General features: G+C 31.7%; 2 protein-coding genes across 2 annotated transcripts; both read left to right on the top strand.

Annotated features, from left to right (window-relative positions):
* The first annotated feature begins 1,869 nt into the window (after positions 1–1,869).
* Positions 1,870–19,974, top strand: LOC143049481 (uncharacterized). Its single transcript, XM_076223098.1, has 13 exons — positions 1,870–2,001; positions 3,179–3,225; positions 4,859–4,893; positions 6,234–6,278; positions 6,794–6,874; positions 9,084–9,191; positions 9,557–9,691; positions 10,558–10,647; positions 11,517–11,585; positions 12,647–12,733; positions 13,237–13,317; positions 17,616–17,638; positions 18,866–19,974. Exons 1-13 carry the CDS (start codon positions 1,965–1,967, stop codon positions 19,210–19,212), a joined length of 1,185 nt encoding a protein of 394 aa, XP_076079213.1. The 5' UTR covers positions 1,870–1,964; the 3' UTR covers positions 19,213–19,974.
* A 4,140-nt stretch (positions 19,975–24,114) lies between these two features.
* Positions 24,115–26,402, top strand: LOC143049149 (uncharacterized). The gene has a single exon (XM_076222896.1). The coding sequence runs from the start codon at positions 24,140–24,142 to the stop codon at positions 25,319–25,321; it is 1,182 nt and encodes a 393-aa protein (XP_076079011.1). The 5' UTR covers positions 24,115–24,139; the 3' UTR covers positions 25,322–26,402.
* The last annotated feature ends 815 nt before the right edge of the window (positions 26,403–27,217 follow it).

The raw sequence follows: 27,217 nt of genomic DNA, 5'->3' as shown, positions 1-27,217 counted from the left end.
AAATAAATACAGTATTAGGTAAGATCATTTCATTTTTGACTTACATGCTGCATATTGATTTGAATTAAAAATGAAACCTTGTTGTAAATATCTATTTCGGTTTAAAAAAATGATATTTTAACCGCGACAGGTGGTTTTATCAACTTAATAAAATGCATACGCTGTTATGATATAAACCGAAAATATAAATGAAACAAATGAACATTACACTTATATTGATTAATGCGGCAACTTATTTATTGTCAAGTTTTTTGTTTGTTTATTACCTTTCTGAATGGTGAATTGTTAATTAAATTAACCATACAAAATATAGAATTAAAGCTAGAATCAAACCAAGCTAAAGGTTTTATAAATTACGAAGTTGAAGAGCATTGAGGACCAGAAATTCCGAAAAGTTTTGCAAAATACAGCATAGGTTTTTATTTTTGGGGTAAAAAATCAATTGTATTTTAAACAATTCAAATTTGTGTAAGTAGTTCATTTATAGATATCAAAATACCAGTGACATAGATAAATAAATGCTGCTACTGGCTTGGTGATAATCTTGAGGATGAAACCTCTACCAGCATGGGCATCGATCTATTTGTTGTTAAAACTCATCATAGTTACAACATGCACAAGGTTCATAGTATTGTACGCTAGACGCATGTGTCGTCGATTATAATATCATAGTGATTTTAGATTGACGATAATCTATGTTTATGACGTGTTTATTTATTAAAGAAATAGAAAATTTGTATGTAAATTAATATTTTATCTACTTGAAGAAAAAAAAGGGATAGTGGAATTAAAAATTAATTTCCCCTGACGTCGGGAGATATAAGAATTTGTTCACTTCAACCAGTCATATTTCCCTCTAGCGATCACCTCGGGAAATATGATTTTCTTCGGTGATCAAATCTTCATACGTCTCTCAGGCAAGGAAATTACATGTATATTAGTCTTCTATTTCTCCACCTTGATCATCAGTATATGTCCTTCTTTTACCGTTCATCCAGACAGTTTTGGTTTCCTTCAAATTTAGTCGACCTCTAAAATTAATTAAAAATCAAATAACACTTCATAAATATCGTGCGTCCAAGGTCAAACCTCAACATTAAAAACCAAAGATTTATAAATAGGTAGAAACGTTATTGGACTTTTGTCCAAAAAGGATCTCAATTGAAATGGTAATACTTGTATTTTAATGGTACATGCTGTTTGGTGCACAGTTTGTTGGAAGCTACCTATTTCTCATTAAGATATGACAACCATTAAAGCTGGATGCCCTACACAAGTCGAACCTTTTAAGACTCAAATCTATTTGCTATGCTTTATCCGATGAATTCCAATTTAAGGTATCTTAACATCCATTGGGAATGCTAGGTCGAGTAACAGGTTCCATTGACAGCTGTAATTCGCCTTTTCAGAATCTAGAGGACTATGGGTAATCTCACTGTTTGTACAACAAAATGAAAAAAAAGTTACGTCATTGGTTGAATTTCCATTGTTAATTTCGTTTTAAGTCAATCGCAACGTTTTGGTGTATGCTTTTAAAAATATTACCCAGGATGCATTAGATTTTGAAAATTTGTTTTACGGTATCCTCAAATCTAAAAATATATATATATATATATATATACAAGTAGGTATTTAAACAAATTAACATGATATGTTGCCAAGATTAATAATCCTAATTCTTGTAGTAGGTGATAGACATACACGGTTCAATTAGCTAAGGTTAATTTTTGAATCAATAAGGATATTTTTTAGATAATAATTAGGATAAGATTATTAAATTTTTAAACTAAGACACATGCAACATGTTTAGATATATTGTAAGTATTCAATTTAATTGAGGAATACAATGTGTTAAATGCAGATGAAATATTTTGGATAACCTATAAATGCTATATTGTAATCTTATTTTTTTTTCATAGTTGGAAACACAATCATAGTTCTTTGACAAAAATACGAATATTGGAATGATGGCTGCAGCAAGTGATGGACAATCTAAATTTGGTAGGTTTAAATACTTTAATACGCTATAGCTATACTTGTTTCATATTTTTTATTTAAGGTGTTCGTCGTACTCTTGAAAAAGATATGTAGGTAAGTACAACGAACGGCGGGATTCCGGCCAGTGTTCGTAGGATTAAACTAGTCTTTTAGGACTCAAACGATCTTATTTTCCATTTCCATTCTCAATTTTATTTTAAAAAATATCACAACTGATAAATACAAGTAAGAAAAAAACCAATACAAAATCCTTCCTTAAACAGGCTCTTTTAAAAAATATTTGGAATTGATAGTTTAAAAAAAACACAAGGGAGAGGATAATATCGGAAATTCAAAACTTATTAGCTGAAGGGAAACAGACAACACCATGGTAAAAATATGGAATACAACGAAAAGACAAACACACTCACAAAACACTATATTTACACAGAAAACTAAAGACTGAGCAACACGAATAAACTTCCAAAAATAAAGTGATCTCAGGTGATTCACAAGAGGTGTCCTGCTCCACTTGTGGCACCCGTCATAATGCTCATTTTTAGTACAAATAATGTGATAAGTGTCATTCAACTGAGACGAAGAAAAAACTTTTTTCATGCATCTAATGATCTTAAGAACATTAAGATAACACCTTCTTCAAACACCTAATGAAACCAAAATCAAACCATTTATGATAAAACCGAATGCAACTGCTGATGAGGTACCTTACTTATGACCGACACACTAACTCATGTTAGGTGTTGAACTATTAAATTCTTTCATTTCTGAATCAATTGAATTTTCCCTTCAACTCACAGAATTAGGATATGTTGCAAAGACTTTAGTTATTCTTTTTAACTTTCAACTTCTCAATTTCTATAGCTTGTACTATGGTTCTACTATTGTAATTTGTCTACCTTTGAAAACATTTTTGAAAAATCAATATAATAATCAATAATATAATAAGCTTATATTGCCGTGTTGTGCTTCTGTCTAGTCTTTAATATTTCACAACAACTGTAAAATATACTTACATTTTGATACAATATCGTGCAATATTTGTGTTCCATAGTTTTTCTAGAATAAGAAGAAAGTTATTAATCAATTTTCTAGATTTAGTAGAATAATATAGTATTAACAATGTTTCTGCAATTAGTAGGATATTTTTAACTTGTTGGTTTTTATATTTAATCTTTGATAGATTCAGTAAAACAAGAGATGTTAGGTCTAAGAGGTACATCTAAACAGGTAGGTTATCACGATATATGAGTATCTATCCTGCTTTGTACTAGACTTACACACTGACCGGATTATAATGTGCTATTTCACAAGGTAACAGTAATCCTATTGATATTTATTGCAATAAGTAGTTTATTTGATTAAGACAAAACGTATAGAAAAATTTTCGAACTCCGCGGTTAATTGGCCGATTCAGAATCTAACGAACTATGTGTAATTTCATTGTTCGTACCCCAAAATGAAAATACCGTCACGTCATTGGTTGAATTTCCATTGTTTATGAAATTTTTAACCAATCACGACGTTTTGGTGTACATTTTTGAAAATATTACCCAGGATGCATTAGATTCTGAAACGGCGAATTAAAAAAGGGGAAGTCCATAAAAACTAACAAAATCAATCATTATCAACCAATACAACACGTGGAACAATTTACATATTTCTGAATTTTTACAGGCATTACCGGACAAAAATAGTGGGTTAAACCTGATTTTGAAGCTAACTCAACGTCTTATTTGTACGACAGCTGTTTATTGGTTCGTAATATTGACAGAGCTGGATGAGCGGCCTTAACAGACATAAAGGTTAATGTGACAACCATTCGGACCCAACAGCAAAAACTGTGCAAACATACATCACTCATATACAAAACATCTGACTTAAACATTTAAACAAACGCACACTACGTATTAATTCATTACTATGCATAATACATATAATATGTGAGTCGTTCTACGTTTTATAAAACAAAATAATGATTGTTTGTTTTGTTAACACACTGTTGTCAATATAAAGGAACATTATGCGGCTGTCATACAAGTGAGAGGTTTAGCTAGCTTTAAAACCAGGTTCAATCCACCATTTTCTACAAAATAAAATGCCTGTATCAAATCAGGAATATGACAGTTGTTATCAATTCGTTTGATGTTTTTGAGCTTTTGTTTTTGTTATTTGATAAGGGCCTTTCCTTTCTTAATTTTTCCCTCGGAGTATTTTTGTGATTTTACTTTTTAGACTTCAGTTGTACTTATAAATACTATACTGATACACATGCTGTGGCTGATTATATTATTTTATGCACATTATTAACGTATTGAACCGGTTTCAGTGTGAACACATGTAAAAGAACCTTCATCCGAAGCGTTCATGGGCAAAGTCAAGCATTCTAAAGAAAATTACTAGACAACATGCAATTTAAGTTTTTACAGTAGAATGACATTACTGTTTAACTAGAGATTTACAATAACGATCAATCGTATCAGTGCTGAAGCATTTGATCCAGCAATAACAATATAATCGTGTACTGATCTAACAATCAATCATAAGTAGAACCGATCCGGTGATAGCAAGATAAACGTATTTTACCTGACCTTAGTTGTCAATATTTTGTTATTGTAGACCTGCTAATGATGCTTTCCTACAAAGGTAAAATAACAAGTGATTAAGATATGTTCAGTTTTCAATTCATTAAGAATTTCATTGATAGGAAACGTTCGACATTTGATTAAGACGTTCAGCTGCCATTAATAACTAGAACGGTTTGAAAAAGAACATGCAATCAATTTTTCTTTTAACAAACAGGACGATAGATTGAACTGCAATTAACGATGTTTTTATAAATGAATATTGAAAATATTTTCAGGAAATAAAAAGAAAATACAAACCAAGAGCAAATAGGTATATTAAAAAATTGTTATAAAAAAATTATAGTTCTAGTACAGTAATTAATATATGCGATGTGTACAATATTTATTTAAAATGAGGAAACTGCTGATATATAATAATTATACAATCCATTCCGTAAAATAAAGATAATCAGAACTGTTTTATTTATTACTATTTGATCGTCCTTAGTTATCTTTAATATCAAAAATGCTGATCGACGTCCAATCGATTTTTGAAACTCTGGACTGGTTTATAATATAGGCCTGGCATTTTTTACAAGTTTTGGAGCACAATTGGCCGAGCCGAGCATACTGCTTGATCTTAGGGTATGACTAGCCCACTTGTCTGTGCTCCTTTGCTGGCATCGAAAAAGTAAAATAAAACCTTACCGAACTCCGAGGAAAATTCAAAACGAAATGTCTAAAATCCAATTGTAAAATCAAAAAAATATATAAGTAGATTGCACCTGAGATCACCCCTAGTTTTTGGTGGGGTTCGTGTTGTTTATTCTTTAGTTTTCTATGTTGTGTCATGTGTACTATTGTTTTATTGTTTGTCTTTTTTATATTTAGCCATGGCATTGTCAGTTTGTTTTGGATTTATGAGTTTGACTGTCCCTTTGGTATCTTTCGTCCCTCTTTTGCAACTGTCATATTTCTGATAGTCGCATAAAATTCCATTATATTGACTATTATGGGTGAACAAAACAAACATACATAATAGGTAAACATGTCAAAATAAGGGTACAACAGTCAGCATTGTGTTATGATCTTTATCACTATAACACAGTCAAATATGTAACAAAGAAACACAAAATGGCATAAAGTCAAAGCACATAAGCAAAACTGAAAGACGAGAATACAAAAATATACCATAGCATAATAACACAATGACGGGAAAATGCCATTTACGCGATAATTTCTCTGATTTATATTATTCATTTACCGAAATACTTAGGTTTAGACATTCACAGACGTAAACGTGATACCTAGCTTATTCAAAATTTGTCACAACCTGATGGAAGTTTTCGTTTCCATTTGTTATTTATTACGAGAATAACCGATTAGCGTTATGTAGACAAAAATCGCGCCTTTATTGCAAATCTCTATAAGCCTTGCATTTTTGTCAAGTTTAAAATATATAACAAAACATTTCATTTTTTTTTTTAATAGAATCAATCTTTTAATCGTACAAAATTTTAAACTTTGTATCTTTGAATAGTTGTTTTTGTATCATAGTATATGCAACGTGCTGGTCCGGAGTTAATATCCGACTATTTATGTTACACATTGTAATGCTGATAATACCAATTAACTAACAAAATAAAGTAACAGTTTAACTCTATCTTCCAGAGAAAGCTTCCCACCTGTGTCCCCTGATGGCAGTACAGATATAGAGTAAGTTATCATTCTAAAAATGACTTTATTATATAACAAACAAGATGACGTATGATTGCCAATGAGACAACTTTCCTCAAATGACACAGCAATTAACAACTAAAGGTCAGCCCATGTTTTTTTTTCAATTATTAAGTTCAGGACGACTGCCTTCAAAAGTTGAAGCATCATGTCAAGTTCGACTATTTTTGACTGTTAAAAAGTAACATTTTTGCACTGTTTTGGTCATTAAAGGCTTTATTCTTTTATTCTTTTAAATGTCGATTCAAAGTGATATTGAATCAGTTGCAGAAATGATTTCAGAATTATAATAACAAGCTTTACAAATTGTCAACATGAAGCCCGCCAAGGATTTAGTAAATTATTTGTGAATTTAAAAAAAACTATTTAAAAAATTGGCTAGTTATATTTTTGTTTACCTAAAGCAGAAACATGGTAATGAGGCCAGGTTAATACAATTGTAAACCTATTTCAAAGTTACTTCATAGTTAATGCACAATGTATGTGAATTACAGACAAGACACAAAACAGTTCAACAGTGAAGACTTAGAAAGAAAGCCGCTGACGCGACTAGAAGATATACGTGTAGCTGTCAGGTATGGTGTATACAATTATTTGTATTGTAAAAAATACTCCGTTTTATAGGTTAAGCTAGGCTTGGGATAAAAATGTTTAACGTATTAAAATATCTATAATCAAGATAATTAAGAACTGACAGTAAAAGTTCAGACAATTGTAAAACAAAACACGCAGTTTTGGCCAAAGATGAGCGCTTTGGAATTGTTGCCCCGGTTCTGAAATTCTGGTGTTTATATCTAGATTATTTTGACAATTAATGTATAAAAGAATTCTTACATGCAAAATTTCGAGATTCATGTTTCCCTTTTTGACTTGTCTGACCGTTGCCAAATATTTTTGTCACTGCTGTTTCTCGTAGGAATAATTCACTCTGTAGCAATACAACGTCCGATTCAACTTTAACCCAATTTTACCCTTAATGAAAACAGGCACGCATTCAGTAAGTGAAACTAGAACCTTTTTCGCTTCCTTCTTTTGCTATAATGTCTACTCTAATTACTGCAAATAAAATGAAAATATGTTAAAAAAAAATAAAAATATGTACACATGAATGATATTTGCCTGATTCTGAATTTGAAGTACACAATGAGGTGTTTTGTTTATGTTTTGAATTTGAATGTCAAAATACATAAATCAGTAATGAAGTTTAGTGTTTGTTTTACAGCACATCGCATTGTGTCAATTCGACAGAAAGAGTGGTAAAAACAATAGTGATAAGTGAAACATCTGGTGGTCCCCATGAAATGGCAATACAGTATGTATACATATCTAGAAGATTTTGTTGTTAATGGATTGCAAAAACGTTTATGATCATATATAACATGTTTAATTCCTTTAAACGCTTTACATATGATTTTTTATATAAATACTAAGACATTAACAATAATTTCATGTCATTCTTTTTATAAAGGTCTACCTAATGTATAAAAGAATTCTTACATGCAAAATTTCGAGATTCATGTTTCCCTTTTTTGACTTGTCTGACCGTTGCCAAATATTTTTGTCACTGCTGTTTCTCGTAGGAATAATTCACTCTGTAGCAATACAACGTCCGATTCAACTTTAACCCAATTTTACCCTTAATGGAAACAGGCACGCATTCAGTAAGTGAAACTAGAACCTTTTTCTTTTCTTTCATTTTCCGGAACTCTCCAGTTTAAAACCAGGTTGCCGATGGCTTAAAATGAGAAATTGATAGATCTGTGTATATAAAAAAGAAGGTGTGGTGTGATTGCCAATGATACAACTCTCTACAAGAGACCAAATGACACAGAATTAACAACCATATGTCACTGTACGGCCTTCAACAATGAGCAAAACCCATACCGCATAATCAGCTATAAGGGGTTCCAAAATGAGAAATTTAAATCAATTCAACGATAACGCTAGAGGCTTATTTATATACATAAACATGAACGCATTTTTTTAACACATCAACAAAAGACAGACACTGAATTACAGGCTCCTGACTTGGGATTGGAACATTCATACAGAGTGTGTGTTCATGTATTATCGAAATCAATGTTTTAACTTTTATAATGCATGTATATGAACTTTTTATACGTGCATGTTAAAAAACAAATTTGAATCAATTAACTGACTATTTCAATCTTTAATCAGCAAATGAATGTAGTTCTATATACAAAACAAAATCATGAAGGGTACCAGGCTATTAGTTCTTTTACGTAAGACATTAGAGTTTCGTGTACAAGAAAAAGCAAGTTTAAAGGAAAAAGGAAAAATAAAGTACGAAGTTGAAGAGCATGTAAGGCCAACAGTTTGAAAGATTTTTCTGAATACAGTTAAGGTATAACAGTCCTTGTATAGATTATTTTTTTATTTTAAGCATTTCGAATAATTTCTAAAAAGTTTCCGAAAACAAACCTAAATGCATTGGAGGTACTTTCATTTAATTTTCATACGCATCTACATCGAATTAACATCAAGAAGACAAAATTAATCATTTAATCTTGAATTATTAGTCGACAAGGTTTTAAAAACTATCCCTCCACCTGAAAAAAAAACCGAAGAAAATTAGATGAACTGTTACTTGCTTAATATCATGTATTATTGCGACGAACCATAAAGAAGAAACGCAGTCCACATTTGGAATGAACGGTGTGAATATTGTATGTTGGAATCAATATTGAATAATCATTTAAAATATAAGAATACTAGTACTATAATTTTCTCTTGATAAATGTACATATTCTAAATTCTTTAAAGTGATTCAACAGACGAAACAACAGTCAAAGAAGAGTTATCCGAAAAAGAAAATGGAACAAATGTAACAAGAGTTAAAGAATATATTTTAGATCAAACAAATGGGAACAGGTATTATCTCTCCAGAATTACCAATAATTGTACAAATAGGAGCTTCCCCGAAAGATTAAAAAGCTAGCATTATACTTTAAGTGCTCAATCTGCTATACTGCCAACATAAATAAGTAAACGATTGATTACTATGTTGAACGTATCTATACTACAGGAATTAAGTTTAAAGTTCAAAGTAATTGATTTTAAGTTGAACTCATTTATGCCGACGGAAACTTGAAATGAAAGATGCTACAGATACAGATAAGTCTGCCTCATATCTTTATTGATTGTTATTGATATCAATGTAGGTCGCTTGAGAAAAACTTTAACGACAAAGGAATATTTTTAGCTTTCCAATTGTGAATTTCCTTTATATTTACCAGCATTCCAACATCTCCGAATGTTTTAAGTGGTACATCAGATGAAACAAAAGTCAAAGAATTGTCATCAGAGCAGCAAAATATGATAGAGTGCACAAGGATTAATGAACAAGCATTAGATCAAGCGAATGGAAACAGGTATTGCTTTTTCTGAGTTTTTAATTACGATACGTATCAAACAATACCTAGTTCAATGTTAACCATGTCGTCGGATTCTAGTCAAGTACGAAAAGAAGGGAAATAAACAATATTCCTTGAAAATATAATTGTCAAAATTGCTGTGATCGAAATCATCTTAACAATGATACTCAGGGTTGAACAATACCCGGTGAAATAAATAATATTGACGAACTAAAAAAAAGAAAAGGCAAAGGTTAATAAAAGAGAGACGAAAGATACCAGAGAGACAGTCAAACTCATAGATTGAAAATAAACTGACAACGCCATGGCTAATAAAAAGACAAATAGACAAATGATAGTACAGAAGACACAACATAGAAAACTAAAGACTAATAACATTCACGATACCAATTGTAGGGCATTACCACATGTGCAATTATACATCTTAATCTTTATGTGATGACTGTGGACAGAGACGAACAGAGCTATGCTAATTCAATGTTGGCTTGAATATAAACATATTGTATTAAATTTTACTTAAGTTAAATAATTTGGCATGGGATATAACAATAAAATTGAAATAATTAATATTATTATTAAGTTTGAATTGCAAAGAAGATGCTTAGATAAGATTATGTTTTGAATTTGGATGTCAAAATACAAGAAATCAGTTATGAAGTTAAATATAAAAAAAAGAATATGTGGTATAATTGCCAATGAGACAACTCTCCTTAAGAGACCAAAATTTCACATAAACTATCAACTATAGTTTAACGTAGGGCCTGCAAAATGAAAAAAGTCGAAACCGCATAGTCAGCCATGAGTTATATTGATAGAATCCAGAAAAATAAAATGTTTCTTTATATTTACTTTTGTTTTTACAGTACAGTGTATTGTTTTAATTCGACAGAACGAGTGGTGGAAACAATAGTGATAAGTGAAACATCTGGCGGTCCACACGAAATGGCAATTCAGTATGTATGCATATCTATGACATTTTGTTGTCAATGGAAATGTGAAAAAAGTTCATATCGTGGATCCATTATAATACTAGGGATACCAATTTCCGTGGACTTGTCTTGTTTCTTGTGAATCATATTATAACATGTTCAACGGATGACACATTTCCTATAGTCTTATACGCAGACTTTGGCAAACCCACAATATCAAATATCCACGAAAATGCAAGTTTTCCTTATTCGACGAAAATTAATACCCTAAAAAATAAAGTGATTTACAGTTATCTTATTTAATTCTATAAGTACCCTTTGCAGATGCGCTATTTTTGTCTTAATTACACCTTATGTAAGATTCCTGGATTTTGATTGGTTAAAAGCTAGTTTTTTTTTCACCAATTTCCTGTTATCAAATGATTATCGTTCATTTTTTAACGCCGCCGTGGTATTTACCAAAAGGATATGCTTTTTTTACCCTCTCTGCCGTGGTATTTGCCAAAAAATACCATATCCGACTGGACGTTTGTAACGTCACGACCATCAATGCGTTTTTGAACATAAACATTCGGTGTAATTAAACAGATATAGCATGTTTTTGAGGGGTATTTGCGAAAAATACCAGTCTTGAGAATGAATTTCCATCACCTTACGGCTCGCGAAATTTAACATTCTCTCGACTAGTATTTTCGCAAATACCCCTCCTTAACATGATATAAATATATCAAAATAAAAGATATGTTTAAAATACTAAGATTAAAACAATAATTGTATGTCATTTTATAAAGTTCGACCTTACATGTTGAAAGGAAAATGTTTTCATGTCACATTCACTCTTATTTTGATCTGGTTTTTTTTTTATTTTTAAATTGTTTATATCTATATTATAGACCTGTCAATATTAAATTGGAAGAGCGGGTATTAGTGTTGGAAAAAGACAACAGATTGTTAAAAGAAAGGTATATGCAACTTATTTTATGATATTACTGACGCATGTTTCATTTAAATGTGGAGAACAGTCATTAATTTGGCCCTATGTAATCTAAAATAATAAAAGGGTGATATTGGCGTCAGCTGTATCCAGCCACCTCTATGGTCTCGCGGTTGTGTGGTTGACGCAGGAGATTCCACTCTGACATGTTCAAAGACATGAAATTAGTATGTGTGGCTTCTTCGCCCGATACTAGACATAGAGGAAAAGACTTGGTCGCCTTGGTATCAGACAAATCAGTCCTGGTATAATGACATGTATCATGCAGAATGTTTCATTGCTAACTAGCATGTTAAATGTAAGGCTCAGTGTGTCGGTCTAATACAAAGCGGGATCGGTATTCGAATCACAATTACATCGTCTTGTCCTGATTTTCATGTGATATATTTCTCCGGACGTTAAAATAAAATCCACAGTGATCAACTTTAGGTGTTCTATAGAAATAAGTCCGTCAGATACCGATATCAATATTTACTAGTATGTAATTATGTATTTTATCTGCTTAAATACGAGGTTGTTATTATATCTTATCACTATTATTTAGAATTGAGTCAATAATTAACTAACAAAGCATATTTTGCCAAAGTAGGTTATATGAGTATATTAATCTTTTAAGCAAGGCCTTTATTGCCATTTATTGTTTATTTGCCATTTCCAATCAACTATGTATTTTAAACATGTGTATGACGTCGCAGTGACTCTACCGTAAAATCACTCATTATATCATACTTTTCACTTTTCAATAGATTTGATATTTGAAAATGATTTACGAATAACTGTTTTTGCAAAATCATAAACCAGTAAATAAGCTCGTATCACTTACTATATTAGAAAAGGATCAATTGATATAAAGATAGGAAAAATAGTTGTTCGAAAGTATGCATTGGAGAACAAATATATAATTGGCAAACAGGGGTCTTGCTAATCAGATGCATGAACAAGGAGATTCCAATGCTTAACACATACTTTATCTTCGAGAGTGAAAACACGTAGTTTCATTACCTTTTCCTATATTTTCACATATTGAAGGATAGACGGTTTTAATAGAAATGAAAACGTCCCTTATTTCCAAAGAAATCAGCTCCAGTTAGCTCATACTGAACATGACAAGAAAATGTAAGTAGTCAGAAATGCAATAATACAGTTTTTAAAAAATATTTTAGGATTAAAAGGGTTTTTTTCTTTGTGTGTTTCTTGATATTATTCGATTGTAATCTTAAACTGGAGTAGTTTTAATTTACGATCTTTATAGTTTTGTTTTGATAGATGATTTTAATTAAGCTGAGTTAGCTTAAAAATATATAAATTTAACTTAAATAACAACAATCGTAGTAAATAGGATCATCTAATGTGAGATAATATTTCTAGTCCAGACTTGGTACAGGCTCATGAAATCAAGTGATATGGCATACAGATATCTTCAACCTGGTACACATTTATTTAAGATCCAAATAAGATATAAAACTTGAAAGGAAAATGTATATAAGGCATATCTTTTGACATTATACATTATGATGTCTGCAAAATTAAAATGTTTTTATTTTGCCTCATTATGGAATATTCACACCAGATTCCAGTATCGTAAACGTTTATTATTTCTAAACCACAATTAATTTCAGTAATGGTTTGGAACAAAAATTTGAGTCCTTACAGCTTAGAGTACAGAAGCTAGAAAATGAAAACCAGAAACTAAGACAAAGGTATGCATAGGTAAAGCTCTGATTCGTTGTCCGGATTTGGCTATATTTTTTGTCATTTTGGTTTATAAGATGTTTTTTCAAGTATTTGTTTTTCAAATACTTTTGACTCGAGCTTCAGTGAAGAGGCTACATTGTTAAAATGCGCATCGGATTCAGAAAATTGGTGCCGTTCATATCATATCGCAGTCTTTCAGTCAATGGAAGGTTTTATGAATCTTTGTATGAGTTTTTTTAGACTGAATTACATTGGATTTATTAATATTCGTTGGATATCAATTTTCGTTGATTTCAAGGGTACCAGGGAACCACAAATTTCTAAAGGAATGCATGCGAAAACACGGAATTAAATATCCACGAAAATAAATGAATCCACGGTATACTGTTACACCAGTTAAGCTAGAAAAGATTGATGAAAAAGAATATTAAATTTCCACAAAAATATGAAATATATTGAATCAATTACAGAGAAAAATATAACAGATGACTTGAATTCATAGTGAGACGTTTCATCATCATTATTTTTTAAGCAGTTAAGCTGCTTTATGCGAGCACCCTAGATTTATGTTCTACCCAATAAATGCTGAAATATGTGCCACTTTTATTATCTGGCTGGCTATCATGTTATTTATAACTAATTGGACACTTTTTTCATACTTTTTATTCTGGAATATAAAAAATATTAACATAAAAACGTTAATTGGTCGTCGATTTTCCCAAAAGTTTTGAAGTTGCACTTAGGAAGTAGTGCTCGATAGAAATCCTTCTATAGTTTATTATTCCCTGTGCTGTTGGTTAAGATGTCAAGGAACAATTGTATGGAATATTTGATCGCCGAAAATCTATAAAGATGAGTCGTTTAGATTTCCCAAATGGCAAAAGTCGTAGGAATATTGTTTGTCATCGATACGTATTACATACGTCAGTAGTCTATTAATCAGCTGATATAAGTTGGCGGCAATTTCAAATTACATAGAAGACGAAATTTACGTATCTTTTGAATTGGGAGGATTCTGATGATACATAGTTACTTTATTATTAATCATTTTATTCGTTTTTTGTCTGAAATGATTGAGATTATTTAAATCATCTTAATTCAGTTATCTTAAATGTATGCTCATTTGTATTCTTGTTAATATTATTCCGTTATCTCGCAAATGGACCTCCTTCATGCTTGTCAAATAAAGTTGTTGTTATTGTAGTTTTCTGATTGGTCGATGTCAAGGTCATTTTAAGATTGTTTCGCTTTGGTGTTACAATGTAACATAATGCTACACGTGCTTTGATTTACCTCAATGTGCTTCAATGAATATTGAGATTAAAAATTTAACAACTGTTTTCTAAAGGACGGCATTATTTAACTTCCAAAGTCGCATATTCTGTAAAATATTAAGCCCGAATCTGTGACGCGTACCGCACCGTAATTGTTTTTGATTTACAAGGACTTTTCGATTTCCGGTACAGAAAAATACGACTTTTTTGTTTTTATAATTTTTCACATTTAAACACTCTTTAAAGAATTGCGGTTCCTTCATCAACTTTATGCTGGTAAACGATTTCCCAATGAAAATAATGTGAAACGAAATGAGCGACTAACGAGGCTCGAGAAACGTTTATGCAGTTGAAGTTACAAACAAGTTTTTCTTAATTCCTACTATTTATACAGTTATTTAAAGTTTAAATAAATGTTTTTTTTATTATGATATTAGTAATGGAAGACAGTTAAACCGTAATCAAGATATTTTAATTCAGTTATAATTTGAGACGTTAATAAAATGGCACTGGCTACGGTTACATGGAAATGTAACAATAATAAAAATATTATTGTTACATTGGAGACTAAATGCCGGAATGCATGGTTGGGTAAGGACCTATTTAATTACGAATGTAGCAAAAATTATTGAGGCTATACATTGCGTTATTGTTACATGAAAAACAGTAATGTACGATGGGACTAGAAATATGTACTAATAATAAAAGTTGAAGACATTTATTTTATATTTACAATACATACACTTATTACATACAATTTATTTACTGTAATTTTTTAATTACAATGACAATTTCTACAAATCCAGTAAGTGTTTTTTAAAGTCCGACACATTTTTGATGAACGAAATTACGTCCTCCACTGATACGTGTACATACAAAAGTTCTTAGTATTTAAGTGACAGTTAGCAAACTTTGCTTTTGATGTATCAATTTGCGTTAAATTGTATAGCTGTATGAAATTTATGTCTTGATATTGTTTTAGTTTCGTTTAAAACGCATCCCAAGTTTTAATGTTTTTCACCCTAAATAAATTGGTTCAAAGTATAATGACAGTAATAAGAGAAGGTGTGCAGGTAAAAATCCATTGAACTATATTTTTCGCCTTTGGAACTCCTAATCTTGAGTAGTATCATCAAAACCATTAATACATAAAACTATTTAAGTTATACACCGTTTGTTGAATAATAATATTTATTTTTTATCAGTATCAGGGGCGGATCCAGCCATTTGATAAAAAGGGGGGGTTCCAACTATATGCTCCCATTCAAATGCATTGATCGGCAAACCGGGGAATGGGGAATGTGTCATATAGACAATAACCTGATCTAAGAGCAGACAACAGTCGCAGGTTACCAATGGATCTTTAATGCAGGGAGAAACTCTTACACCCAAAGGATTGCTTTTGCTGGCCCCTTTACATAATAACGAAAATGTATACTATTTCAACTAGTCACTTTGTTCCGGTGGAACTTTTAAATCAGAGGAAGAACAAAGTAACACATAATAATAAGTTCCTCTGGAACTTTTCGGCTAGTGAGTTCTTTCCGCCCGGAACTTTCCAACGTCGGAACAAAAGAGCATTTACATGTACAATAAATTGGACATACACTAAAATCAGAAGTATACACAAGAAATTAAAATTTAAAAATAATGTACAAAACAATTATGAAAAATAAATATGATATACAGCAACAATCACCACATTAGTGGGTCCTCACTATGGACAGGTGCATACAGAATGTGGCGGCTTAAACATCTTAACTGGCACAAAACTCTCTCCTAACATAGGACAGTGTATGTGTATAATCTCAGACATTGAATCTTTATAAATATAAATTGGAAATAACTTTTGAAAGTGGTAGGATTGCATAACATAAACATTACTGTACAAGCATTATTCATGTTATTTGATACTTTAGAAATAGCTGAGAACAATGCCTGAGATAAATATTTTGACTAATTCTTTACACTATTCATCTGAGCTTGGCTAAGTTTGCCTTTGGGTTTTTGATTAACTGCCTATAGCACCCTTTGGTGCTTTGATTTAATTTTAAGAGGCAGCATTAGTTTACCGATGTTTAAATCTTATTACACTATTCAAAAAATTCTAATCCAGGTATACACAAATAATTAGCCCGACGTATTGATACTTAGCATATTTTTTACCTCCATCCTTTTTTCATTCTTTAGATTTACATGAATAGTGTTTTTAACTAATACAGTTTAATGTTAATGGAGAAGAAATTTGACTATGTCCCGTCTTCTTCTCAAGATTAATATAATTTAAAGATTATCATGGTCCCTACTAAACAAATGAGTAGTTATTAAAAACATTATATCATTATTTGAAATATTATGAGTTTCACCCTCGACTCAATATCGTTCAAGTTTTTTTTTAAGATCTTTTTTAATTCAAATCACCTGGAAAATTTAAATCTAAAGCTGTCCAAGGTAACTGACATTTCCACTTTGTATTTGCCATATCTGAATTTAATGGTTAAATATACAGATATCACAAATTTTAATTGTTACCTGACCACAAAAGATAGAATGTAACTTTAAATAACCAGTAAAATAAAACGACACAAAATGATATATTTTCTATCCATTTCCTCTGGAAAAATTGAAATAAAACTGCTTTGATAGGTAGCTAAATCTCTCAAATGTAAGACAATCGCATACAATTCTGCTATTTTTATTACCTGATCAACGTTTATCACTTAAAAATTATGTAAAATGCATAAAGGAATTCATTTGTCTAAGGTCTCAGTAATAGCATCACACTTTTGAATTTGCCTTTTGTGCAGTATTTTTTGTATACCTTTTTCTCAAATTGATTATGTTTCAGATACTGTTTTTTAAGGTAGTTAACATACACCGCGCACCTCATTTAATATCCATATTTTAATATTTTGTTTTGCTAACTGAGCTGATAAGTAATCAATGTTTATTTCAACACCAATTTATTACATTGTTTTAATATTGATTTTTTTTTTTATCTTATCAATATTTCTATTTGTATTTTTTAGCATGCATTTTCCAGCAACAGTAGGTAAGTGGAAACCTTCTATAAATATAAACATTTTGTGGTGATTTTGTTGATATTCATCATCTATATAGTTGAAAAACACAGATGTTTAGGCATTGTGACACAAGAAAACATTACTGATAGCTACATTTACAAAATCTGCCTTTGACAAATATATTAACACATATATGTATCAAGGTGACAAAAAGTGGAACTACCAACAGATGCTCACCAAACAGTATTGAAGATAAACAAAAATTATCGCAGTTAATTGTCCCAGCATTCTTATATTGCCAGTAACGATATTGGTTAGTATCGTCGTTTTACAATGAAAATCATGTATTCTATTTAGTTTGGGGTAAATCCGGGTCGATAGAAGTAATTTTGATTCATTTAAACTCTTTAAATTTTGAATTTCAACAAAGGTTTGTCTGACGCTGCCTTTTATACCAGGTGTGGGGTTGAGACACGCAAACATATTGTACTGAAATTTTCTTAATAAAATGTCATATTTCAAACATATTCATCTATAATTGTTTCGTTTTTTTGATAATTCAGTCTACATATACTAGAAACTCTAATATGTTGAGCTCTATAAATCATAATAAATGTACGGATAATGGATATGCTTTAGAAACCACTTGTGAGTCAGATCAAGAAGTTACAAATCAATGAAACAAATATCAGTTGTGGGAATCGCATGAATTCCAAAGCCAGAGCGAGTTTATAGGGACATAATTCCTGCTAATCATGCATTAAAGCAAACAAGTAATAAAAGATCATTCTGATTCTTATCAATAAAAAAGTAAAATAACAAAAATACCTAACTCCAATAACAATTGAAAATGGAAATTCCCTTTACAAATGGCAAATTCAATACCACAAACACATCAAACGAATTTCGAACAACTGTAATATTCCTGACTTGATACATTTACTTGAGAAAATGGTGATTTCAAAGTCACTTTATTGGCGCAAATACGTCGGTTGTCCCATTCGATTTGGATTTTTGACTTGAAATCTGAATAAAAGCAAAGTAACACTATTTACCCATCGTTTGCTGAAATTCATTTTTCTACACGTTGAATATCTAAAATAGAAAAGAAAATGGAAAAGTGCTAGAGAAATTGTTAAATATGCATCATCAATATTGAGTGGTCACCAGTTGATACATATAAAAGAAAACATTTTGTTTGGCTTGAACATTTTAATTGCTTGATTTTTCTTTTAATAGTAATTGATCTTTTGTAGATGAATGGTTGGGAATAAATATCCAGAATATAGAAAAGAGGTTTTTGACTGACAAACTTGTTACATATTTCAGTAAAGCTTTTATTCCATCGCACCTTGGTATGATTGGAGAGTACTTTGGATTTACTGATAGTGAAGTCTGTCACATTAAGCATGACACAAAGGACAATACCAGAGAATCTTCTCGACATTTGCTCAAAAACTGGTGTAATAAGAAAGGTGAAACAGCAACCATTGGCGCTCTTTTACTGACGCTTTATAATATTTCACAACAGGAACCGTCATGCATTGATGTAAAAAGTATTACCGAAGCTTTGAAAAAAGCAAACAATTCTCAGATCTTGTAGATTGTAACTTTGAATTTTACATTTATTGTTTTTTGTGCAGTGTTACTTGTCAACAATTTGTGATTCTGTAAATGACAATTTTGTTTTCGTAAGAACATTAGTTAACAGAGTGGCGGATTTTAATGGGGGTAAATTCTTTCTTGTAGAAAAAAACAATTGTGCTTTATATTTAGATTCATTCATTATAACAAAGAAATATGTACTTTTTCCAATATATCAACGACGGATTATATTCCTACCTAGTTCATTTGTAGTCATTATGGGTCATATCATTTTAGTTTAAGATGATTTTTGGCTTTTTCAAAATTAAGAATTTAAAAGAAATGTAGCACTTATTGAAGTAATTAAATTTCATGTACATACATCTTCATCAACTTTGTTAGTTCAAATGTTTGAAAAGGCAAGACAAATAAAGAATTTGCATTCGGTGCTGAAATATTGCTTCTGAGGATGGGAAAGTTCACAATAGCAAAAATTGTCATCATTTCTTTTCTTGTTCACAGACGGCTCTAATTGTCAATTTAAATATCTAAAATGATAATAAAACTTAATGACATTTTATTAATTCTGGTTAATTGAATATATATCACTGTTACAGTAAATATAAACTTAAAAGTACATGCAGTTTCAAAATTATAATTGTAATTTGCTCATTTGAAGGAAAAGAAATGTTGATTATTTGGTTTTCTGTCAATTCCTTCACTTTGGAATCAGTTTTGGTAGTTGAATATATCATTGTTGAATTGTTGTTTTATTTTATTTTCTATTGATTTTAGTACGGCTTTACAAAATAACTTCTGCATTTTAATGCATATTTAAGTCTTTCTCTTGGCAAGTAAATAATCATGACATAAAACTAGTTCTTACACAATGCCTTCTGTTACGTAATCTGTCATATTGGCATAGAACGAATATTAATTGTTTAGTTGAACTGAATTGCACATGCAAGTAAAATAAACCTTACCAAATCTAGCAGGGTGTTAATGGGGGAACCTCCATAACCATATAGTGGGTGACTAGTTTTGTGCTTATCGCAACTATTTTAACTACGACTAAAAGTAACCAAACCCCATCTACCAAAATCATATGTAAAAGATGGCTCTATCGATTTGATCAATTATTAGTTAAAATCTGAAATAACAACTGATCGTTTAGAAGAACCATTATTATGCAGCCAATTAACTATTTAGAATTGGATGTAATCAGCAGGATGATGATATTAGATGTTTGATTTTACAAATAGTTATATGTTCATTTCTCTAATGACGCTATTTACCAAGTATCATTTCATTTGCGTTCCTACTAGTTAAGCGATCATCATTCGGATCTTAATTTTACGATGTATAATCTGAATTCATCAATATTCCTAAATCAAATGAAGGATAAAATACCAACGTATATCAATATCATGTTAGACACATTAAGTACAAACTTAAAAGATGCAGACTGGTATAATGAAATGCATAGCTTGTATTGGGAACAGACAATACGCCACAGGAACAGTAAGTACGTTTTAATTTTTGACCTTAACATAAAGATACAATCACGTGTAATAAAAGCGGACCAGGTGCTGAGGTTTGTACGTTTCGTCGTTTTTAAATTCACAATAAGTTTCGTTAATAGTGTTTCCTTTAATTCTAAAATTTCGCCACCTTATTATTCCTTTACGTTCCAATCCGGGCGTTGTATTGCGATTGGATAGTCCGTCCAACTTTCTGTCCATTCTTTCGTCATTCTGTCTGAAGCCTCGGTCACACCTTACCTGATAACACGAACGAACGCTTAACGGATGAAAATAAAAGTTGTCCGTTGACAAAATTGTTATCCGTTGGAAGTCCGTTGTTGTACTGACCGAATTAAACGGACGTGTAATGGATGCATAACGGACACACACCGGATATGCAAGGTACGAGAAACGGACACGTACCGGACAGAACGGATGTCGAACGTACATCCAACGGACGTGTACCGCATAAAACGGACACCTAACGGAAGCGTACCGGATAAAACGGATGAACAAGATATACGGAAAAATCAAAGGCGACAATAATAGTACATGTAAATCGCATATATATTCAAAATTATTCTGTGTAACTGGTTTTGGTTTATTCTTCAAAATTCCGCCAAAGGGCAGTGTCTGGCCTAAATAAGAACTGCTTGATTATGAAAACGTGCCTATACTCTAAGATCGATTATGAATAATAAGAATTCACGAACCTTAAGAAATCTGACATACCAATAATTGGCATTTCTGACGCGAAATTTTCAATTGGCATTTATCCGTTTCAGATCCGTTCATCATTCGTTTTATCCGTTATACGCCCGGTAGAAGTCCGTTTCTCATCCGTTCAACATTCGTTTTACCCGTTAAACGTCCGGTAGACGTACGTTGGTGAATTTATCTTCCAGACCTCCAACGGATGTATAACGGACACGTAACGGATACAAAACGGAAACGAAACGGACGACTACCGTACAAAACGGACGTCTAACGGACGTTCAACGGACATTTTATCCGTTGGACGTCCGTTCAAAGTTTAGAACATGATCAAAACTTTCCACCGGACAGAACGGACGCCGACGGATAAAACGTACGCTTAACAGACATGCAACGGATATGGACGGACGTCTAACGGATAAGAACGGACGTCTAACGGACAATAACGGATTGAAAAAAGTTATCCGTTAGGCGTCCGTTCGAGCTATCCGGTAAGGTGTGACCGAGGCTTGAAACTTTGAATTCGCAACTACTCTCGTTAACCGCTTGACATGATTTTGTTAAACTACTATATTCACATTGCGACCTCTGTACCTTCTATTGAATTTCTTCATCTGAAAGAATTTTGTGGAATTATTATAGTATGGCATGGACATATCTATACCCTAAAACATATTTGTTAACAACTTTGCCTGCTAACCCTTCAGCAAAATCAATTGAAATGTTCACCAAATCTTTACAATAAAATATATTTTCAACACCAAGTAACGTGAAAATAGCCATATCATATATATCAGGTTTAAAATTGTGTACGACAGCCCTGATTTCTTCTAGACTCATTAGTGACGCCCGGATAAAAAAGGTTAGAATAATCAAACAAAGTGCGATGTTGAAGAGCATTGAGAACCCCATATGCAGATTATTCAATCATCTTTTTTAATCGTCTATTGAAATTGCATGTAGCTTAAAATATAGTTTGGCTTATGTTTCTCAACTGTTAGAATTCTACTTCTTCAAAATAATCTCCCCATTACGCCACCTATTTTTTTTTTTTTTCACTAGTGAAAGTGGAAGCCGTTTTCGTGATGACGCGTTGTGACATAAGCTCGTGGTGACTTATAGATTACCCACGGAAACATTGTATTGTTTTAGATACTGCATGAAAAAAATACCAGTAATTTCGTCGTCATAAGCTTTCAGTAAAAAGAAATTACATGAAAAAAATAAAGTATATGCCCAACTTTTAATTCAAAAATGTGTAAACGATACAAGTCGCAAATCACCTCAAATTTTAACATTTGTAGTAGGATGTAGCTTTTAAGATTGTTATTCAAAAACATCTGTTATGTATTGACACTTTAGAAAGGCATTCCTCTCGGCCCGTAAACCCTTTTCTTGGTACTAATATTTTTTTATTTACACGTTACAGGGTATACCCATCTACCATTTTTTTTTTTTTTTTTGGAAAAATGTGTAAACGATACCAGTCGCAAATCACCTCAAATGTTAACATTTGTAGAAGGACGTAGCTTTTAAGATTGTTATTCAAAAACATCTGTTATGTATTGACACTTTCGAAAGGCATTCCTCTCGGCCCGTAAACCCTTTTCTTGGTACTAATATTTTTTATTTACACGTTACAGGGTATACCCATCTACCATTTTTTCTAGGAAAACATTCTAAAAATATACAATATTGCAATATTGCCTATTTCTAGAATGTTTTCCTAAAAGAGAACAGATGCAGTAGGTAGACTTGCAAATTAAGCTTGAATATGTCAATCGTTAATCTTTCTGTGGATTTTTGTTTAGCGAAACGTATGCTTATTCAAAAAACAATAACACATGTATTTGCACCTGTAAGAGGCGAAAATTGCCAAAGGGATATAACTAATTAATAGTTAACACAAGTATACAAAAATAACATTACCATGACAAAAAAAAAGAAAAATGACCAAGAACAAACAACAGTATACAAAACAACTAAGATGATCTTAGATGCTCCGGATGAGTAAACAGTTTCAGGTCCATATGTGACACCCAACGTGGTGATCATTTAAGTACAAACAACTCTGTAATAAATCTAATAATTGTTGAGTTGCGCATTTGGTGTAGTGACATTGGTATTTTTATGTTATTATAACATATCTGACTTCATATGTGTAATAGATATTCCATAATGATCTATCAAGTTGTGATGATGTCAGTATATAGTTTGATTGCATGACTGCAACTTTACCATTTGGAACCCTTGTTTTCACAGCTTTCTTTTTTAATCAGAGCTCGCGGTTTCTAAATACATACAAACACGTCAGAACCTGTAAAATCATAAAGTGTCACCTACGAGGAATAAAGGAAATTTTTACTCCGACAGTAGAAGCATGTATGTCGTCGTCTGTTATTCAGATATTCCATAACGGTCAACCAATTTGTGATGGTGTCTATCTATACTTTGAAAGGATGACTGCACTTTCACCAATTGGAACCCGCTTTCGACCCTCTAAAAATATAAAGTGTTATTTTCATCTACATTGAATCAACATAGTCAGGGAGGGTGTCGTCTTTAAAAAAAGATGATGGAATGATATATGGTATAATGAAAGAAATTTAGCATTTATTAATTGCACTATTTTTAATGTTTTACTCGTTTCTTGTTTCTTTTTGGTTGTATCCATTACTTATTTTTCTGTATTGTTTTCCAGATAAGGAGATGAAAATCAATGCAAATTCAGCAATGAACTTAAGTAAGTCATTAAATTCAACAGACTCAATTAGGATGGATACTATAGAAGGATTTGTGGTTATTACTTTAGGCTTAGTTTGTACAATTGGAAACTTTTCTTGTATGGTACTTATTGTTTGTCACAGAAAATTCCGTAAAACAACTATAGTTATTCTATGTCATCACTGCTTTCTTGATTTGATCAAATCTCTGTACCTCTTTCCTTACGGATATAGTTTAATGACGTCACTTCCCGCTCCGTACTGCAATTGGATCGGTTCATCGTATGTGTTCATAGTCACAACGTCTGCTTACAACATGATGGCGCTTGTTGTCAACCAGGATTATGAACTCTTGCTTCCAAGATATAGGCAAGATGATTGCTCGTGTGTTTTATTTGGAATATTTATTATTTGGTTTGTAAGTTTCTTGCTAAATCTAGGAATTTCAATTATTCCATCAAATACAGACTTTAATGCTGAAATCGGCATTTGCTTATTTCTTTATGGGTATAATTACAGTTATATTATTCATGTTCTGTGGATAATCTTAGTTACTATAGCTGTGTCCTCGTCGTTAATGTTTTTCTGTAGGATGCGTGGAAAGTTAATCACTGATATAAAAAGGTACAAATGGCGGAAAATTCACGAGTCCCTCACAGACGAATTCGAAAACATTCTAGATTTTAACATCGAAGACGGAGAGACAGATGCTAGCATGAAGGCCCAGCGTAAAACTATTCTTTCGCAATTACGGACAACGAGAATTTTCATGCTGATTGTTATTTCATTTATAGCTTTTTGGTATCCTCTTTTCATCCTCACACTTGGCGATTTCCATTTCAAAGTCACTCCATCAGTATATCGAATACTAACGATCATTGCATGGAGTCATCCTATCACAACGCCAATATTGTGTAGTCTTGTTTTACGTGATATTGAATTCAAAGGATATACTCTACGTGATATTTCCTCAAATTTGATTCCCTTGCGACGGGTTTCTTTGCGAAGACACCATTATAAGAATACAGATGTCTTCGACTTCGACTGTAAATCCCGTTTAGATAACGAGGAATCAGAAGATCATTTACAATCAGAAGATGAAGAATACAAATGCATTGGATTTGCAAATCAACAATTAATTCCAGATAAGGTAACGAGCACGGTATGAAAACAAAGTTATCGATCTTTTTACAGTAGTATCATATGTCGACACAGACGAAATGTACAAATGAAATTGTGTGTTAAATATGTACAGGATCTAAGTATACACAAAATGCCATACAAACATGGATATAGTTTGTGAAATGTGTCATAATATTTTCGCGCAACAAATTGTCATTGTGTAAGGAGAATTCTTCGATGTAAAGTTCTTGGTGATATGGATCTGTTTTGTTTTTTTTTGTACAGCATTCAGAAAGCCGATTTGTTGTAAATATAAATATCGTATTTGGCTAGGATCATGCTCGGTGCGATAAAGAACATTCAGAGGCGGATTTAGGGCGTGACCCAGCCCTCCCCCCTTTTCAGAAAAATTTTGGTTGGTTATATAGGGAATCAATGAAGCGTGACGGAATCATGAATCTGTAAATATCCGATATTGAAACTTGTAACAATTGATAAATAAAAGACATAAAAACCGTCAAGAAAGGACTTACCAGAAATATGATGTTAACAACTAAATTGTAGAACATAAAGAAGATTTAATCACAAAACGTATTAAAATTCACATCTATTATATTGTTCTTTCAAATAAAAATCTTACGATAGTGCGAATTCGCTAAATTCCTTCATCTAGTTCCCTAGTTATCAACTGTCTGTCGCGGGATTTAATGATGACAATAGAGCTAAATGATAATTTTCAGAGAATATTTACAGAATAAAACATACAAAATTATTGTTAACGAAAGGTGAAAGTAATGAAACTAGCAGCATCAGCGAAACTAGAAACTAGTCTTGATACTAAACTGGTCACAAATTCGACTATCTTGGCAAATAAAAGACGTATGCTTACCGATTACGCTAATAGATCAGTGAAATCTATTATTTCAGTTAGAGCCCAAAAACCAATCAAAATATTTATTTCCGTCGGACTGTTTTCTAAAAATTACAAAATCTGTGTTGTAATGTTGCTCTTAAGAGTTTCTAAATCGAATCAAAAAGTGCGCATTTTTATAATATTTCACGAAGCTGGTGAAGTTCTAGAATACTATAAGACGAACTAGTCATTTACTGTTCCACAGTATGTTGTGTTACCCGTATGTTGTGTCAACGAATGGACAAGAATATGACAGCTCTTGTCCATTCGTTTTTGATGCGTATTGTTATATGATTTTGCTATGTGATTATGGACTTTCCGAATTGATTTTCCTCTAAGTTCAGTATTTTTATGATTTTACTTTTTAGTGATAGATAAATGGTTGAAGAAAGAAATGGCGATTGTTCAGAAATTATTGTAAGGTGTTCGCAGCGTGGTCATCTCGTATTTAGATATAATAGTGATAGTAATAATTATTCTGAACGATTTTCTCCGTAAAATATATTTCCACAAATGAAGCAGAATTGTTTGTGATTTACATATTCTTCATTATAAATAATGAAGTATATCTGCACAAGCGATATAGATGTCTACCTTTTTGGAAGCATAGCTTTATACAAAAAACGACATAACCCATCAATAACAAATCTACCACAAGGACAAGAGAATGGATTAGAAAATGTAAAATAATTCATAAATGAAGCTCGTTATTCACTAATTGTTGGTTGTTCAGTAGAAAACACACGTATACCAGAATATTAAGGACAAATACAGATAAAACAGTAGTGTTGGCATTTTTTGCAAATGTTTTTTCCAATAGTTTTATTTTCAGAATTTGCGCCTCTTGTTGATTTGGAAGTTCAATAGACAAATGTAGTACAAATCAATAAACACTTTAATTCCAATGGGACGACAAAAAAAGTGGTCTACCACCTGCACTAGTTGTCAAGAAAGTTCATTTGGAACTTTTGAGATGTATTTTTCGTTAAAAAAAAAAGCACATAATGAAAAATTGACCATTTAAAAAAA

The sequence above is a fragment of the Mytilus galloprovincialis genome, chromosome 10, assembly GCF_965363235.1.
Source record: "Mytilus galloprovincialis chromosome 10, xbMytGall1.hap1.1, whole genome shotgun sequence".
NCBI classification, from domain to species: Eukaryota; Metazoa; Mollusca; class Bivalvia; order Mytilida; family Mytilidae; genus Mytilus; species Mytilus galloprovincialis.
Note: the sequence above shows the minus strand (reverse complement) of the source record. Positions and strands in the feature narration are given on the sequence as shown.

What these genes read in the sequence shown, in the direction of transcription:
- LOC143049481 (XM_076223098.1), top strand. Translation starts at nt 1,965, where the DNA reads ATGATGGCTGCAGCAAGTGATGGACAATCTAAATTTG. An exon ending in ACTGAACATGACAAGAAAAT is followed by an intron (nt 12,734 to 13,236) that starts GTAAGTAGTCAG and finishes AATTAATTTCAG; the next exon opens with TAATGGTTTGGAACAAAAAT. An exon ending in AACCAGAAACTAAGACAAAG is followed by an intron (nt 13,318 to 17,615) that starts GTATGCATAGGT and finishes TGTATTTTTTAG; the next exon opens with CATGCATTTTCCAGCAACAG.
- LOC143049149 (XM_076222896.1), top strand. Translation starts at nt 24,140, where the DNA reads ATGAAAATCAATGCAAATTCAGCAATGAACTTAAGTAAGTCATTAAAT.